Source organism: Prorops nasuta, unplaced genomic scaffold, assembly GCF_024137725.1.
Source record: "Prorops nasuta isolate Cenicafe-Biocafe unplaced genomic scaffold, Cenicafe_Pnas_1.2 PNAS00003, whole genome shotgun sequence".
In the NCBI taxonomy this organism is placed as follows: domain Eukaryota; kingdom Metazoa; phylum Arthropoda; class Insecta; order Hymenoptera; family Bethylidae; genus Prorops; species Prorops nasuta.
The window spans coordinates 11,194,818-11,213,566 of NW_027116800.1; the positions used below are offsets into that span (position 1 = coordinate 11,194,818).

Sequence of the window (18,749 nt, forward strand, 5' to 3'; positions counted from 1 at the left end):
GATAAATCTTTCTATAAAATAAATAATTACTATTCCTAACACACACACACACACACATATATATATATAATACACGAGTTTTAACAATGAAAAAATATATTTCTGGCTACGTTTGTTAACGAATGACATTATAGCTAATTAACACTTTTCACTCTCTAATTATACATATATAAAAACATGTTTCGCGCCAATCGATAAAAGACATTGTCGTGGAATACAATATAAGGAAATTCATTTGAGTATACAAAGTTTTTCAATTAAAGCCCCTTTAATCTAGAATTAATATATTTTTAAGGTTTAAAATTAGCAAAGTTTTTCGAAATGCTAAATTGTTTAGGATTATGATACAAGGAGGGTAGATTTGAATAAAGTAGACGAAAAGAGAGAAATTTGTGAAGAGAGATAAGGCAGAATGTCAGCTTAAGGTACGATTTACTCGAAGGGGGTGTTCTTGAGATAAATCTGCTGGGACGATGAGGACCGAATAAATAAATATTTTCCACATAAAACACTTTGTCATTGACAGGTGAAACGAGGAATATAATTTCATAGCGCTTCAGCGAAAAGGGTACGATATTCCCTAACGAGAAGTTAGAGTAAAATTACGTAACCCTACGTGAGAAATGGCGCAATGTGTTTTCTCAAGCCACCGGAAGAACGAGGCATATCCGGTTTAGCGAAACTGGAAACATCGGACAATTTGTTATTCTCCTACTATATATACGATTATGCAACGAAAATGCTAAATCAAACGTTTTCACTTACATTTTTTTACTGAAAATTATGTTAAGTATCCGCCATAGAAAAGGGCAAATAGCTAAAATAGCACGAATAGCAATGCGCCAAATTTCCTCAATTGTGAAATAGTGATTATCACCAGGTTTGAAGACAATTTTCAAATATTACAGTGGAAGTTCGTTGAATTTACTGACTTCACATTGTAATGTATACAATGTTAGTAAAATTATAACAAATCCAGTGTGACATGAGTGAATTTAACAATTCTGCACTGTAATGTTGAAAAATATTGTCATCTTGCAATAGCAATGATATGATATAGTGCGCTATTCATGTAATTTGTACTATTTACTCTTTTACATGGAGTTTTCCCTCAGTGTTCAAATTTTCGTTTGTATTAATTTTATTAATGAGTTTTATTTCGATGATTCGTAACAGGCATCATGGTAATTCCCCTGGAATTCATATATACCGTTCAAATATCATGATTTCTAGTAGTCAACTTCACTAGTTAATAATTCAGTATTTGTACCTCGTGCAATTTAGTCTGTGTAACCACCTTCAGCGTTTAATTAATTAATTTGCCAAGAGTTTCATGATACGATTTTAATATCGAAGAAATGGGACTGAAATTTATTCCATTAGCCAATTGCATTTAGGTTTATAGTCAATTAAATAGAAAACGTAGCTGAACAAGATGAGTCCGATCAATGATTGAAATTTGCCTATGCGACGGTTATTTGATCAATAACCGGTTGCCATTATTAAAAATTAAAAAAATTACCGCTGCTTGCGCCAATGATGGTCACGTTTAATTCGCCAAAAAGTTTAATAAAAAAATTGAACTTTGCCAACGAATACGGATGACTGTATAATTAATTCAATTTATCGATCGAGTATTTCGGATAATTATACAGTTTTAGGCTGAGGATTAAATGAATTTTTCAAAAGAAAAAATAGCATTTTCACAGTCGCTACTAACGAGGATATTTGTTGGAGTTTGCTGGCAAATTAAATATGCGAATTTTTGTGTTTTGTTCGAACGAGGGAAAAACAGTTCGTGGTTTTTACCGATCTGTGGCGGAAGCAGCGATATATATAAATAAATCGATAATTCGTGTTGGCATTTTGCACAAAAATGGAAGAAAACAGTTTTAGGAAGGGCGACCGGTCAAAGGTCACCGGTAACACCCACATTTCCTATTCTCACACAGGATAATTTCACCTCACTTGGAAAGATTCTCCCCTTCAAATCACTCTACCCTTGTACACCCCGTAAAGCTCCATTTACTTTTTCGACAGAAATAGCCAAGGAGCTTCCTAATGGTGTGATCAATTTGATTTTATGATTCATTTCATTGTGAGGTTTACTGAGAAAATCCTCCTAGGAAAATCGTAAAATCATGCATTCCATTTTCATTCCCCTTCCTTTTCATTTAAATTTACTCCCTTTGCATTTTTCTCTTAATTTTATAAATCGTTCAATTTTTTTATTGATTCTTTTCCCATTGCATCATTAGTTCCATTGTTTTTCAGTGTACTGCATCAGAAACGGTTTTCTACGAGAAACGAAAGTTTTCGAACGTTACTATCCTTTAGTTCGCAGTGTTTTATTCTTTAAATGAAAAACAGAGTTTATACTCAACGTTCATTCTTCGTTACGTAATTTTACTCTGGTATACTCTTTGCTCCATTAGCCTCTGTCACGTAAATCACCAGTGAGAATATATTTAAGCCCTAAAAACTTGAAGGTACCATAGAAGTGAAAAGAGGAAAACATTGGGAAACCATTTTAATGACAGTACCATAAATGTATTTGCTTGACGAACTTCGACATTTATTTGACTCTGTTTTAATTGTTGACATTAAATATGTTTTCCCCATTTTTGTATATAGATGAAACAAAAAGCGTTTCACTTTTTGTTCACAGGACTGTTTTATTAACTCCCAATAAGTCACGCAATTTTCAAATAACCTGTTAATTTACCGCAATTTTATAAAATAATTTAAGTTTTTCAAGTATTTTTCATAATATTGCTATAGGTCTCGTATATAGTGTTTTTAAGATAACAAATAACAATATTAACCTCATTGTAACTATGTGACTGCAGAGTTAAAAAGTTGTATAAGTTTCTAAATATTTAAGAAAAAAAATCGACCTTTAGAAGGTTGTAACTGAAAAAGCAAGTTTATACTACTCACCGTTTATTCACCGTTATGTAATTTTACTCTGATATCTATACCTTGCTGCACTAGCTTCCGTCACGTAAATTACCATTAAGAATACACTGGAGCCCTAAAACTTAAAAGAATATCATAGAAATAAAAAAAAATATTGAAAAGCAATTTTAATGAATAACAGTACAGCAAATGAATTAGCTCAACCAACCTTGATAATATCTTTCCACCTAGTGTTTTAATCGTCGAGATTAAATATTTTTCCCCAGTATGCAGATGCAACGGAAATTGCAACGGAAGTTCTCGTCGAGACGAGACTTTTCACATTCAAACGAGTTTATGCTTTTTTTCTCTCACGCAAAAAAAGATGCGAAGATGAAAACGAGAATATTTCGAAAGTTTTCCATCCGGAGTCCATGCTTGATGATAAATATTGATAAAGTTTTCGGGATTTCGACTTTGAAAGTACACTCGTTATCGTTTATTCCTATAAAAAAAGATTTTCAACATTGTTAAGAAATATTTAATCCAGTCGATGTTGACGCTCCCCGAACTTTTAACATTACAATCCATGTAACGCGATGGGATCTTATGGGATTTTATAAGTTACGAGCTTTATTGTTCGTCGAAGGGTAGAAATTTATTGGTTTTCCTATATATATATATATATATATAATGTAATTAAATAAGCGATTGTAATCCAAAGAAGTTACTGGGTTGACTTATCAAAGTATCGATGACTTTTTTGTTACAGCAAAATGAAGCTCGATTTCATGGACCGAGAGAAGGGCCTAGAGCTCTTCGGGAAATTTATTAGGACGAAGAATATTGAATCTTTGCAAGGCGATCAATCGAAAACCGGTCCCGAGCCACTTCATCCGGCCGATTCCAAGCAAAAATTACAGGTAATTATATAACCTATTTAACATTCGATAGTGGATAGATGGGGGAGAGTTAAATCATTCCGAATCAAATGTAATAATTACATTAATGTTGCAGAATGTTACAAAATTATAATAGAATTAAATTATAGATATCGATTGTATTTTTTGAAATAGCGATATAGATTCGAGTTTCTTCAGGCTAAAAGGGAAGTAAATCGTAGATTGTGTGGTGGTCAGAAATGAATAGCACAGGTTGGAGATAGGTGGTTCGCGTGTTGGAAAACGTTAATGGCGATAAATGGGGTTGTTACATACGTCGAGCCTACTTGCAAGCACCAAGTATATCCTAACGACTTTGCCAGAACTTGTCGTCCATTCCTGGAAATCTTGAAACTTTCGAGCCATCGAGTACTCTTCCCCCTCCCTCCTTAGTACTCCTTACCAGCTGAAAATCGAGTTTCACACCAAACACGAAAAGTAAAGAGAGGGAAGAGGAATTTAAACATTCGGATCCCATTTCTTCTCACTTTCACTCAACCCTATGCTGTAATTCTTACTTTTTACACACTTTAATAAGGGAAAACATCCTCGAAAATGAAAACATTGTTACAATTTAGAATTATTGATTTCACGATCAAACTTGATAATTATAATACCAAAGCTTTATTGTTTCATTAGAAAAATCTGCATAATGGATTTTAACGATTAGCTTCAGTGTGCGAGATATGAATTTAGGTTGGCTAATTATCTGGGATACAAGAATTTAATCAAAGCGACTTAACCTTTAATAGGATAGTTGGGAAGAAGAGTTTGGCAGTGGAAGCGTTGTGGTAAATCGCTGGCATTGTTCCACGTAGGTTGGACAAACTTTTTGTCCAGGATTTCGTCCTCCCGAATCAGCCAAAGTTTTCCAATCCCCTTTGGACACCCCTCAGCGCACTACCTATCGGGTGCAGTTTCTTGAAATTTCTTTATTACTGTTACAACTGCCGACAATTATTTATATTCTTATTGTTATTTTTGAAACTAACCATATATACGGGTTATATAAGTATACCATTTGAAAGACCCATACGATTCACGTAAATTTGTTTAATAAAATTTTAGACGATTATTTTAATATATACATGTATATATATACTCAACAATTTTCCACTTGCACGAATTTTGGTTATATATTTACTAAATTATTTCCTACTGGTTCTTTTCGTAAAACCAACACAGCAATGAGCCGTAACTCGATCTGTTTTGTGTAAATTTGTTCTACAAGACGATTTTTTTTATTTGGAGCGTACGATATTATTGCAGTAATTACGGGAGATGAGAAAACGTGATAAGCGTAAAGCGAGAGAACGATGCAAAGCGAGAAGATTCTTGAGGCAAGGCATTCTCATCGTTGAACTCGCTTAAACGAAAGTAGAAAATGTCGGATGCATGCGCAAATTCTTAACGATGCTCTTTTTCCATCGTTAAAGTGAAAAATTTCCCGGTTAACTGGATACTGCGCACGGTGATGCCACTTTCACCTCTGGTTTTCTTCCCCGTCGCATCAATTTACTCTCATTTTCCCAATTTTCCTCTTCCCTTGCAAAAAACACCACGCACGTAATTTTCTTATTCGTTATCAATTCGAGTATCTTACGAAATTTCAGTTTTCTCGAATGCATGGTAAAATAAGTGAAGCGAAGCTTGATGATCAGCCGTGGTATATTATCCTCGTCAGAGTCTATTATTAAACGACATAATTTTTCTTGAAAAACTTCCGAGAAGCTCGCATAAAATCTCTGTTCACTGTCGACATTTTCCTGGAGCTTTCAAATGCCTCGAACAATATCCCAGCAATTTTTTTCTTATTATCAGTAGTGGGCCTATTTTTAGATGACATCATTTTTCTCGACGAGCCTCGAGGAGAGTTTAGGAATAAATTTTGTATCATAAGGAATATATACCGAGTCTAATATACCTTTAATTTTGAATTCCAAACTCGCATGAAAGCTATGAATAATCTGTAACGATAAATTCTAATCAATGTGATTGGATCTATCTTTATTGTCCTTTGGTTAAAATTAAAAAAAATTCAACACATTTCACACGTAATAGGATGAACGTTTTATGGATGAGAACAAAAAGACATTGACAGTTTCGAATGTGATAAGCAAGAGTGTCTAGTTTATCAAATATTGTTGTTTTGACGTTCCCTTTTTTCACGAATTTTGATGGAAATTATTCACTCTCCTGTTTCTATAAAAAAAAGGAAGCTTTTCAGTGGTACAAGACAATGATAAATAAGACCAGTGTAGCGCGAATGAAATTCCAGTGAATGTAACGTACGTTTTGTTGTGAAGCAGCTATCAAATGGATACCGAGTGCGTTACAAACGTGTGTGTGTGTGTGTGTGTATGTGTGCGTGTGAAATTGGAGTTAACCTCATACGAAACTGATGTCAAATAAGTTTCGAGGAACGTTATGCGTTATGTCGTCCGTCATACATACCTTACAGCATACAACCTGTTTTCCAAACAATTGCTAAATTTTCATCTAATTAGCGTGAGAAAATTTTTGGAAAATGAAAAATTCATAAGGTGATTCAATATTTTGTAAAAATAAAATTTGCATAAATGCAAGTTAGTTTTTTTTTAAGAAAGGGGGTGGGGCAGTGGTGTGTGGTATAGGACAATTATGGTACACAGAAAAGGGGTAATAAAAAGCTCGTTCAGAATATAAGCCAGCAGTGAACAAGAAGAAAATCGATATGTTTTTATACCATTATACGCTCCCACGAGGGTTTTAAGAATCTTACTTAAACTTGTTCCCTCTACATAGCAGCATGACGATTTGTCTCTCTCCAACTTTGTCACGTATAACAACAACAAACAAACCAACAACGATGGAGTATCGTAGGAAAATGTTTGGAAAATGGAAAATTCATAGCGTTGCCCGATTTTTCCTAAAAAAAAATGGTATAGTTGTGAGTTATTTTTTTGGTTTATTTATCTTAAGAAAATAGAGAGGGTTGATTAGTGGTTTGTATATAATATTGGACAAATAAAGCGTAGAGAAAATAATGAATAAAGGTCTCGTTGAAAATGAGGCAGCAGTGGACAAGAAGACAATCGATATGTTTTTATAACATTATAGTCCCACGAGCATTTCGAGAATCTCACTTAAACCTGTTCCTTCTCCATAGCAGCGTGACGATTTTTCTCTTTCCAACTTTGTCATGGTCTGTCGAACGGCAACAAATACACAAACAACAATATTGCGCAACAAGAAACTTTTATCTCTTGCGCACTGCACAGGCTTTTGAAAGCCGATTTTGCACTCGCCTCCGACAAATGTTCGAAACTTTTCCAATAAAGTACCCATCTCACCGTGCCGAGCGAGGCACGTACGTGGCTTTTTTTCTATATTTATTTATCACATTCAGGAGGGGAAAAAAGTCCCATGGCTCGTCATACCCAATCGCTTTATTCTTAAACCGAGACAATTCTCTGCACTCGGAATTCACTCAACTATCGACAGCCACATTTCCCCCTGCCCCACCAGTGCCATTGCTCCAAAAAACTACAAACACTTCCTCCATCAACAATGAAAATAAATTATCAAATTAATTTTCATCGATGCTAATAAATATTATTACTGATTAAAAATAAACTGTTAAAAATATTTAGTCGTTGAATATTATAGCGCGATGGATTGAAAATTGTTATTTCGATGTAAATGTAATTAGTATACATAATAATCAAAATATTGCAGTATATATAGCAACGCGTATACGATGTAATTGTTTTAACGAGGTTGCTATGGACGGGGCTGCAGAGTGGTGGAAAAATAATGGCAGCAAGTAGTATAGGAATATAGTATAGGCTGGCTCACATCGCATGCAAGAAATTGGTGAGCCAAGCGTGGAAAGAGCAGAGCTAAAATCTTGGAAAATAATAGACTTAAATGGAAGTAAATGAACTAAGGTTATTTCGAGTAATTTCCAATTCCATCTGTTCTCGAATGTTAAGCACGTCGCTCACGAGCGGATAAAGCAGAATGACTTGTACCGCGGATTAAAGTATAGAAAGTGGCTCCTGTACGAGCGGAAAGGAAACTTTCCGAAGGGAAAAAGAATGGAGCTCGGAGACAAAAGAGATGAAAAAAGAGACCCAGCTCTCCCTACCACAGCTTCGCTAAATTCCCTACCACGGAATTTATTACTTTATGGTATATAATAGGACATTATTTCCCAGTTCCCCTTTCACCGATAAAACTAGTAAACACCGATTCAACATTTCGGTTCAATAATTACATCTTTGCACGACCAGTTTTGTAACAACGATGAAACTATAAGGGCTCGATAGTAGAAACAAATATTTCAAATTAATCTAAAATTTCTTTCCTCGTCTGGATATTGTGATAAACTGTAAACAATTGCTTTAACGTTACAACGACAATTGTGGAAAATCTGATAATCAATGATTATCATTGTAAATTTACATGGACCTACGAAAGGATAACTACAGTTACTCGTTATTACCAAATTCTTATAAAATTGGAAATATATAAACTTATATGTCAACAGTAGTTTGTTACAAAATTGACTAAAATTATCGTAGTCACATGACAAAAATTATTTAGAATTTCATTAATATAGGAAAGAGTATGAATAATAATTGAATATTTAATGTATCAGAGCTTGAAAAATGAGAACGGAAAGTGGTAAGAAAGGGAGAGTCTAGTGAATTGAGAGGGTTGTATAGGAAAGTATAAGAAGGAGAAAATGAAAGAGACCAGTGAGATAGCAATGGTGGTATAATACGAAGAGCAGGTGGAGAATTCCGAGGCTCAGCTTGCGTGCAACTGCATATAGATCGTTGACGTTCCGTGCACAAAAGGCTTAGCCAGCAAAATGCAGCTGCTGCACTTATCCTCTTATCTCCTTTGTTTTTAATTGATTATACCTTTTGATCCTCGTGTATGCCAGTTTCCTCGTCGTCTCTTTCCTATTTTCTCTCATTGTCCACCCTTTGTCCCTCTCATTTTCTCGTCGACTCTTTGAAAGCAGCAATACGATAATGGATATTCGGTCGAGTTGAATTGAAAAAGTTCAAGGATTCACATATACCAGATTAATCAACGTACCTGCACGTATCCTCATTCCATTCTCCTCGATTATTATCTTTATAGCACGATTAATCGACGTTCCTCGGAATTATCGTTCCGTGATAAGGCCGGATCATTCGCTAAACAATCATTTTTCAAGAACCTTATCGGGTCTGTATCCTTTAATATTATGGAGTCTGTATATTTATCTGTTATATTGATATAGGAAAAGGAGACGATTCGATAAAACCATTCTTATTGAAATATCGATCAGCTCCTTCAAGCATTTGCACGTTTCTCTATTTATTCTATACGCTGTGTTTGCGTTCATTCTTTTGCTTGGAATATTTTGTAGATCGTGCAGTAGTCCTGCTATATATATGTATAGTAGCACTCTCCCTCGTGCTTACCGAACGTGTCGAAAGCTCCGAATGGCTCGCACTGTGTCTAACAACGAATATTAGTCGACGAACAAACTAAAAGTACAAACACACAAATATAGGTGTAACTATAAAAACAAGTGGAGAAAATATTACTAAACGAGAAATTCTAGAAATGCAAAACGAAATGTTGATCGAGTATTAATTTGAAATTCTTTAAAATTTACGAGTTTTTAAAAATCATGCATGGATTTCATGTTTTAAAGTGGTCATACAAAATATTTATATTACGCAATAGTGAATAGCAACATTTTTTTTATCCACCTATTTTAAACTAAATTATACAATCCTGAGAGGTAGTACATTTTTATTCATTCATTTTTTTTTATTTTTAGTATTATATATGTCATTTCAATTTTGATAACGAATCTCAGTGCTGAATTAAATCAATAGTGGTTCTTGTTCAAGACTGACTAAAGTAAGCTTGTGTCAAATGAAATTTGCAGAAGTGCCTGACGACTCTGGACCTGACGTCACTAGGAGTTGGCTCCTGCGTTGGGACAGGGATGTACCTAGTCGCAGGAATGGTGGCGCGTAGCGTCGCTGGCCCAGGCGTCGTCATCTCGTTCATTATCGCAGCCATTGCTTCCATTTTCTCTGGTAAGTACCCAAATTACTTTTGGTTCTAATTATTTTCAACAATTTATAAAAAAAAAAGAAACCATATAGTAATATAATATTACAATTTCGTTTGAAGCAAATATATATATATTTGTGTAAATAATCGATAAAATCTATTTTCAGATTATTTTAATATCGTATATGAATAATAAAACTTTTGAATAAAATATTATATACAAAATACATAATTAATTGCTGAAAGTTTCGAGACAACTAACTATTACCTCGAAGTAAAAAACAATTCGATGGAATAAATAGACTCACAACCATCACTTATGACTAACGTAGGTTTCTTTTTTTAAGATTCTACTTCATGGATCGTGTTCGATCGATGAGAGTAAAATTCTATACCTAAAAGCTTCCAATGCAAAGAGAATATTTTATGCCCTTCGCTTCGTGTTTGCAAGGAAACTTGACAGCAATACTTTCCTTGAATTATATCCGTTAAGTTTGCTTGAAAAATTGCTATTTACCATTGATGGTTAAATTGTGTGAAAATTAGAGAAGCAATATAAATGTAGATTTTTATTATTGTAAAGACATGATAAAAAGTTTGTAATTGGATTAATGCAAAACAATTAGCAATATAAGAATAAAGTAAATTACTTTGAATTTTCGACAACATAAATAAAATTGCACAATTGTTAGAAATTATATTTGTGAGATATTTTTGTTTCCCATCTTTCGAGCCAGATATTAGAAAACCTTATATCTTAGAATTTGTTTGAATTACTGTACTTTAGAAAGAATAGTTTTATTAAGAATTTTTTTGTATATTCGCTTCATTCATAGATTACTTGCCTTTCAAATTTCACTGGTTAATTATTTTTATGTTTGTTATTGATTAGAACTTTTTTTTTATTTGAAAAAAAGTAATTAACGTCCTAATTTATTATAAGGCCTGGGGGAGGGGGCTTCTTCCCTACCACGAAAGTGAAAAGACGAAGAAAGCAGGGTTAAAGTTCCAAGTTGCAAAGGTGGATATTTTTCCGATATGGGAAAATGAGAAGGAATAGTCTATCGAAAAATCTTGCAAATTCGGTTTGACTGGCGAGTAGAAACTCCAGTTTTGAGAACACCTTGCAGGACTTGTTGAAAATTTCTAAACTGGATGAGGATGCGTGAGTATGGGCACAGTATGCCCTTGGGAAAAAACGATGGTGTCACTTCTGGATAAGGAAGGAAACGACCCTCCTTCTATATATTACGAGAAAAGTCAAAGACTATATTCCACATGTCGCGTTATATCGTCATATTTCCACTTTTCAAATTTCATCACTAATATACGTCTCTTCTATGGTCTACTATACACATAGTACTTGATATAGTCCATAGTATTAAGCCATCTCTATTCACTAAATTATTCGTAGACATTTAAATAGTCTTGTTTGTACTACGATACGGTATAAGTATAGCCTGATCAATTCATGCTTTTACTACTTGAAGTGAAACTATACTGGTAAAACTGTGATTTTTGCAAATTGATTGTCCATTGTCAACAATTCGTAGTAATAATTTCATTTTCCAACAAACACAAAGCTAAATAATAATAATACATATTGTTTAAAAAATTGAAGGAACAGGTTGGAAACAACAAACTTTGTAACTGAATAATATAAAAAGTATATTGGCTCTAGAAATTGAATAAATGTCGAATTTCGAAGGTGGTAAATCGATTTGAAGGGGTTAAGGAAAGTTAGGTTGGATTATAAATAGGCTATAAATAATAAGAATGATCGATCCTGATCACGGCGGCTCGGCTGGGTGTTTCGGGTGAAAAAGTTGGTTGAAAGAGATGGTTGACTACTTAATCGATTTAAGTCGTGCCACCGCATGCTAATTACTAGTCTTTTGGATAAAACGCTAATTAGGTATCTACAGGATGACTATACCGCAGCAATGAATTAATAATGGGGTTAAGCTGGTTCTATGTTTTAACACCCTGCTCCCCGCTCACTTTAATCAGTTTGTTTTACGGTTAATATATAATTACAAGTTGTTGGAAAGTACCGTTCATTCATTATCATCGTCAAAGAAAAAAAAAATAACCGAACCTCAAAAATTGCTAATGATATTAGATCAAAGAGTCATTTAATTATGACGATGCTTACTAACTTTGCATATCAACACACACATATATATATAATATAATTAATAACACACTTTGTCATGTTAGGTTATTTTTACATGCTTCCATAATACTAAATTTGATAATAATAATATGTAAATTATTGTAAGCTTAAAGAAGGAAATTGACTCATTAAAAAACATCCAACGTTGAAAAATATATATAATATTTATTGACTCGTTGTTGGGGGGGGGGGGAGTTTTTCTGTTTTCACGCAAAAATCGTTAATGCATTGATATACCCACGGTATTCTAATGGAATTTAAATAAGCTGTCAAAGTATATGAATTTTACATTTTTACACGTCCTGTATCGAGCTCAGTGACATTTTAATATTCTTTGTACCATAACGCAACCTGAATAAGTTGGTGGAGTGAATTGTTTGTCGAAAAGAAAGGGGAGAAAATAGCTTATTTAGACCTGCTCCTGGCGTTTTAGCTTTTTCCTCGTACTTTTCAATTTCTGCGAATTTTCTTTGCCATTTCTAAATAATTATATAACAAACGACATTTTCTCTTGGATCTTTTCTTTCTCGGTGGAACGGTCGTTTTACCTTTTGGATCAATTTTTTTCTGCTTTTAATGGTGGATCAATAAAAAAACTACCACGTCGTTGCGTTAATATATTTAATAAAGGTGTAATAGGATCTAAAAGCGCGGTTATGAAATCGCAAAACCAGTCTCACTGTTTCATTCAGAGCGTTATGTGATTTTATTAAAGCTCTATATCACAAGAGACACGTTATTGTGTCGATGGTGGGTATTTAAAAAAATGCGTTTCTCACTCGTCACTATGATTCACCGTTGACGTAATAGCTGTAATCCTGCCAGTAAACGAATCGTAATATCGTAAAACTCTATATCTTTCAATATATCTCAATTTTTCTGACTAGTTTTTTTTCACTGAATATATGCCATAAAAAATATGTGATTCGAAAGGAAATAACAGATATAGTATTGATACAAATCAGTATACATATGTATAAATAATCTTATATCTCGATGATTTTTTAAAGTGCAACTGGAAATTTTTTAGTCATTTTATATATGAAATAAAAAGATTTTTCTTTGAAGTATCTCTGTGTAAATACGTATATGCTGTATCATATTCAATTTGCACAGATAGTTCGTTTAACAAACAGTATTCTCCTCGTGTGCCATAGCATCCAGGAATACTTCCAATGCGCATATGGTTCAACGAACTTGCTGAATACTAACTAAATTCGCCCTGTTAAAACTTTGCCGGGAAATCCATCCATCTCCCCCTCTCCCCTTCCCTCCCTCCCTGCCCAACTATTTTAGACATCAATAACGAAATCTTATTAAAAATTTCACAACGTTTCAAAGCAATTTTTTACATTGTTTTACATAAATTTGACTGAAAGTGATTGAAGAATAATTTTGTGTCTTTTTATTATGTTTCAGGGGCGTGCTACGCCGAGTTTGGAGTTCGAGTGCCTCATACGACTGGCAGCGCTTACATGTACAGTTATGTGACGGTGGGCGAGTTAATAGCATTCATTATTGGATGGAACATGGTGCTGGAGTATCTTATAGGTACGAGTGCATGTGCCTGTGCCCTTAGCGCTTGTCTCGATGCCCTGGCGAACGGAGCCATTTCCGGGGCAATTGCCAACACCATTGGTACCCTTTTTGGTAAGTATATTTTAAACTAAAACGACTGTAATCCTTAGCTACCTCTCTGGTCCATAAACAACCCTAGCTTATGAATCCTCTTTCGAATTTAAAACTAAACCTTTTGACCAAATATTAGAAATTTAAAAAATTTTTTATTTTTATTATAGTATAGTAATAAAAGACATTTGTTTCAATTTTATATACAATTTCTCAATTTTTCTTAGAACCTTAAAATTCAGTTTTGGTAATTCCATCGTCTATTTTGATAAAGTGACATTTAAAAACATTATATATAAATTTTATTTTATCCTCGATCGTAGCAAATGTTTTAGTGCTTCGGATCTAAAAAGATCCAATTTGCCAACAATCTTGTACATGGCGAGTGAGCCAGCTAAGGGTTAATATTATTGAAATTGTTTTTAAACGTTCTTTTTGAATCACACTTGTATTTTTTTTTACAAAAAATTATACTGTTTGAATACACTTTTAAGCAAATATGTAAAGAATTTCTATAGAAGGATATGGCAATAAAATTGATGGAGGCGAATCGCCGATAAATCGCGATGAAATTTCAACTATCATATCAGAGAGTCAGACAACATTATTGGGAATGCCGATACAAGCGTAGATAGCCGCAGCAGCTTTCCACTGGAATTTATCGAGATATTAGAAAATCTCGTATTATTAGCATAGTCGAGAATGAACTCTCGTACATGGCATGATCAAATAAACTAGTGCAAAAGTTGGGAAGAATATTATGCACGTATATGTGTGTATGTAGATGGGAGTGTAGGTGTGTGTGTATAAATGGCAATATTATTAAAACTCAGCACAGAATCGAGCCCTTTTTATCTTATCCAAATGTTATCAGCTTTGCCAGCGCTGGAATCTATTATTAGGTCCTGCTATTTTCCCCTGAGATACCTCAAAGAAAACGTATTGAGTATTTAAATATACGCGTGGCAAGCATATTTTTCATCAAAAAACTCATTTGCCTCTCGTTAAAGCAGATCTTGCAAATTACTTTGCAATTGATGCATAATTTATTCCACATTACAACCCTCGATACGTCATTTTTATTTCAGTCACTATGATTAATGTGTTTGTTAATTTTCATTCGAGCCAAAAGTCTTTCTGCAATTTTCACTCGTTTCAAAAATATTCCTTTTAATTACAGACGAGAATCTCATTTGCATTACTTTAATGATACAATTACTTTGTGATTTATTCGATATTTTTTGCCTCTGACTCTATTGTATTTTTTTCTTCTTTTGTCTATTAACCTTAATTGAATAATTTGGTGGATTTTACAATAATTCGTTTATTCATTTTTCGAAGCCTCAAGTTTTTCTGTAATTTTCAGTCATTCCAATAATAGTCCTTATAATTTTAGACCAGAATCTCATTTGCATTACATTAATCTTACAGGCTACATATTACTTTGTGATTTATTCAACATTCTACACACACTTCTGAGTTTGTTGCATTTTTCCTCTTATGTTTATTGACATTAGTTGAATAATTTTGTGGATTGTTTAATATTTGAAAAATAGGGAAATGAAATTTTCATAGTTGGTTTAGATTTTTGAAGGTGTATTCAGGTGTGAAAGAGAGGTAAAAGTTCTTTGAGATGTTTCTACTTTTCCAAGGGCACTCTTCGTCGACACTTTGACTAGCTCGTAAAAAAAGAGTGGAATACACAAAACGGGCAGTCGTTTGCTACCCTTCAAATTTACGGTCAGTTACCTATTTATAGAGCTCTCTCTTTCTCTCTAGCTCTCCCTCTCACTCCCACCCTCCCCCACCCTTACCATACTTCCCCGTTATCTCTAATGCACAAATTTTGCGAATTCTAGTTATCCTAAGAACGCGAAGCAACAATCTTTTTTATTATTGCTTTAAATTTTGTCAGTTTTGAGTGGTTTATATTGGTCCAGAAAATATTCGAATCTATATTTAGGTATGCACTTTGATTTTAAAAATTTTTGCTATAACCGAAGCATCGACAATACCTTGTTCCGAGAGTTTCATAAAGTAAAAAGCAGAGAGCGCTTTCAGCCCCATTTTTCTATTTACTCAGCCTTAAACGCATTAAACTTTTCTTGAGTTAACCAAGCAACCTTTTATCCTGTTCTACTTTTCTTTCATAAATTCTCCAAATTGATAAAAGATGAATTTTTTTTAATGAAAATTTAATTATTTACAAGAAAATTCCGTTCTTAAAGGCAAAGTCAAGCGAGCGTTTAATAATAATGGCTGAAAATGGTATTTTAATATAGTAGAATTCTCCAATATTCCTTGAAATTAGATATCACACATTGCATGGAATACATAATATTAAAGATATCTTCGCTGATCTGAATAGTGATCTGTAGTCAGAACGTGTCTTGGATAGATACATTCAGCGATTCGCAAATAAATAAGGTAAATCCGATATTGAACGCTGAGGGGAATGATAATAAAAGTGTGAGAAAAGAAAAAATTAATCCAATGGAAAATATAAGTCAAGTTATAAAGAGTAGTCAATCGGTTGTAAAATATAATAATAATCTCTTCAAATGGTAAATTAACGTAACGTGTAATTCTGCAATATTCCTTGAAATTAAATAACGTTCATTATAAATTATTAAAGATATTTTAAATAACCTTAATGGTGATCTGTATATAGTCAAGATACGTCTCGAGTAAATGAATTCAGTGATTCGTAAATAAATATAAAATAAAAACGATACTAAGAGCTTGAGAAAATGTAAATAAATGCGTAAAAATGGAGGAAATTAATCCAATGGAAAACGTGAGTAAAGCCATAAGGAGTAAGAAATGAATTTTAAAATATAACAATAATCACTGCAAATGGTAATTTAATATTCAGCATGATTTTCCAATATTTCTTGAAGTTAAATATCATTGTAATATAAGATAGTAAAGATACTCCAGATGACCTTAATGGTGATCTGTAGTTAGGACATGTCTCGAGTAATTAAATTCAATATATGTGTATGTGGATTCGCAAATAAATAGAATAAATCCGATACTGAGAGCTGGAGAAAATAATACTAAAAGTTTGGAAAAAGAGGAAATTAATCCAATGGAAAATATGAGTAAGGCAATAAGGAGTAAACAAACAGTTTACTAGAGTGATTGAGTAATAGAAAAAATAGCACGTGGATTTTTCTCGATTGGTTGACTATTGCAAGGATGTATAAAAGCAAACAAGATTCAATTCACAATCTGACGAACTTGGTAAAATGAAGAACCTGATAGATTTTACTTAAAGCCAAGAGAAAATTCAATGTGTCGCGTACGTCCTGATACCTTCAGAGACAAATGAATTGATTGCGAAGAAGAAGAAGATGCTGTAAAAGCTCGACTACGTCCAAAATTCAATTCCTTTTCCACACAAGCCTCTCTTCACTCTTTCCTAGTAATTTCAAATCAATCAAAAACCTGCCTCAGTAGGCTAGCTTTTACTTATTCCACTTAATGTAAACCTGTTGCTGACCTAACGAACGTATTCCTCGGAATTTCATTGAAAAATCTGACCAACTGCATGAAACCGCTGATCCATCAAATTTTAGTTTCAAAATTTTAGTCAAATCTGCAACGAAGTGCATCCATTTCGTCAATCCTATCCAGAAACTGACCAGATCGTTACACAAGTTTGCATATTTTCCTATTAAAGGTAGTGGAATGGACTCTTGGGATGAATTAAGCGAATCGATTCTGACACAAATTTCAACAACTAATTTCTCAACGATCGATGTGGCTGCAGTATTGCGGATATAAAAAGTTACTATACCAATTTAAAAAATAAACTATATACGAAAGTTTTACCTTTATTTCTGCCTGTATTATATGCGTATATATACGTATGACAAAAGAATTATAGCCGAGATTACAGTATTGTAAAAGCTCCACTGAAACGTAAAAAAATTCTGCTTCAAAGAATAGAGCAGACTGTTACCCGGATTAAATATAAATTAATTTGAAATAGCTTTCATTGGTAAAATTTGAGGGTTTTCTATTTCTTGAAAGGTCTTCTTGGACCTTTTTCTTTGAGCTCCTTCGTCAATCTTGATGACTTTTCTCCTGAGAGCCTGCGCCACTGCTTACAGCGTTACTCGTTTCCTTTACTCCCACATAAAATACATTAAACACTTTTAGGTCACTATTCCTTCCACCTGTGAAGTCTCCTTCAACCCCCACCACTCTTCTTTCATTCTTCACAAAACAATTACCTCGCAATCCAATCACCACATTTTGTACTCGCATGGCTAAAATAAATAGATAAATAAAGAAATTAATTAACTTTATTAATTACAAATCTCATCCACATTGCGAAATCATGACCAAACACTGTAGGCAGTCAAGATACAATTGTTATTTACAAGCGCACACACTGAAGGTTATATTCAGGAAAAAGAATTATTATATAGCATTAATGTACAAGTAGCACTGAGCATAATACTGTTTATATTCTTTGTAGTAGATTGCAATTTACATTAATTGCTATAATAAAAGATGCCTGTTTATGATGGAAAATTCGTGGATGAAAAAGTTTAAAAGTGGAATAATTTGAAATATGGTCAGACGGTAAGTGGTAGTATTCCTTTCTTAGCAGGAGGGTTTGCCCCGGATTGTTTTTCTTTGTTGAAATGGATGAGAAGAGCCAGTTAAAGCAGGGTCGCGACTAAAACGTCGAGTCGAGAGGAGGTGGAAACTCTGTTGGACGTGGACTACAAAAAGATCTCGGCTTAATTAACTTTCGTCATTCAACCAGGCAGCCAGCTGCGTTTTACGGCCAGTTTGGCATAAGTATTTTAACTGTGGCAAGTGGACTGGGAGATCAGAGTCGAGACACTAGCATCCCTGTGTGTGCAACCTTTCCTCTCACTCTCGTATATCCCGTGTAAAAGTGAAAATTATCAGCATCCTTCATAAACCACGCAGGCGCATCTGCCGAAAGCGGAATTTCATTAAATCGCCCATTACTTCATGATGCTATTTTGTGTTACGAGAATACAATGGAGGAG

General features: G+C 33.8%; 1 protein-coding gene across 1 annotated transcript in view; it reads left to right on the forward strand.

Annotated features, from left to right (window-relative positions):
• Positions 1–18,749, forward strand: part of LOC136785818 (solute carrier family 7 member 14) — a 73,087-nt gene that overhangs the window by 36,722 nt on the left and 17,616 nt on the right. The window contains exons 2-4 of the mRNA XM_066747099.1: positions 3,671–3,821; positions 9,778–9,931; positions 13,504–13,734. Coding sequence (XP_066603196.1) covers positions 3,675–3,821; positions 9,778–9,931; positions 13,504–13,734 — 532 coding nt within the window. The 5' untranslated portion in view covers positions 3,671–3,674. The remainder of the gene's footprint in view (positions 1–3,670; positions 3,822–9,777; positions 9,932–13,503; positions 13,735–18,749) is intronic.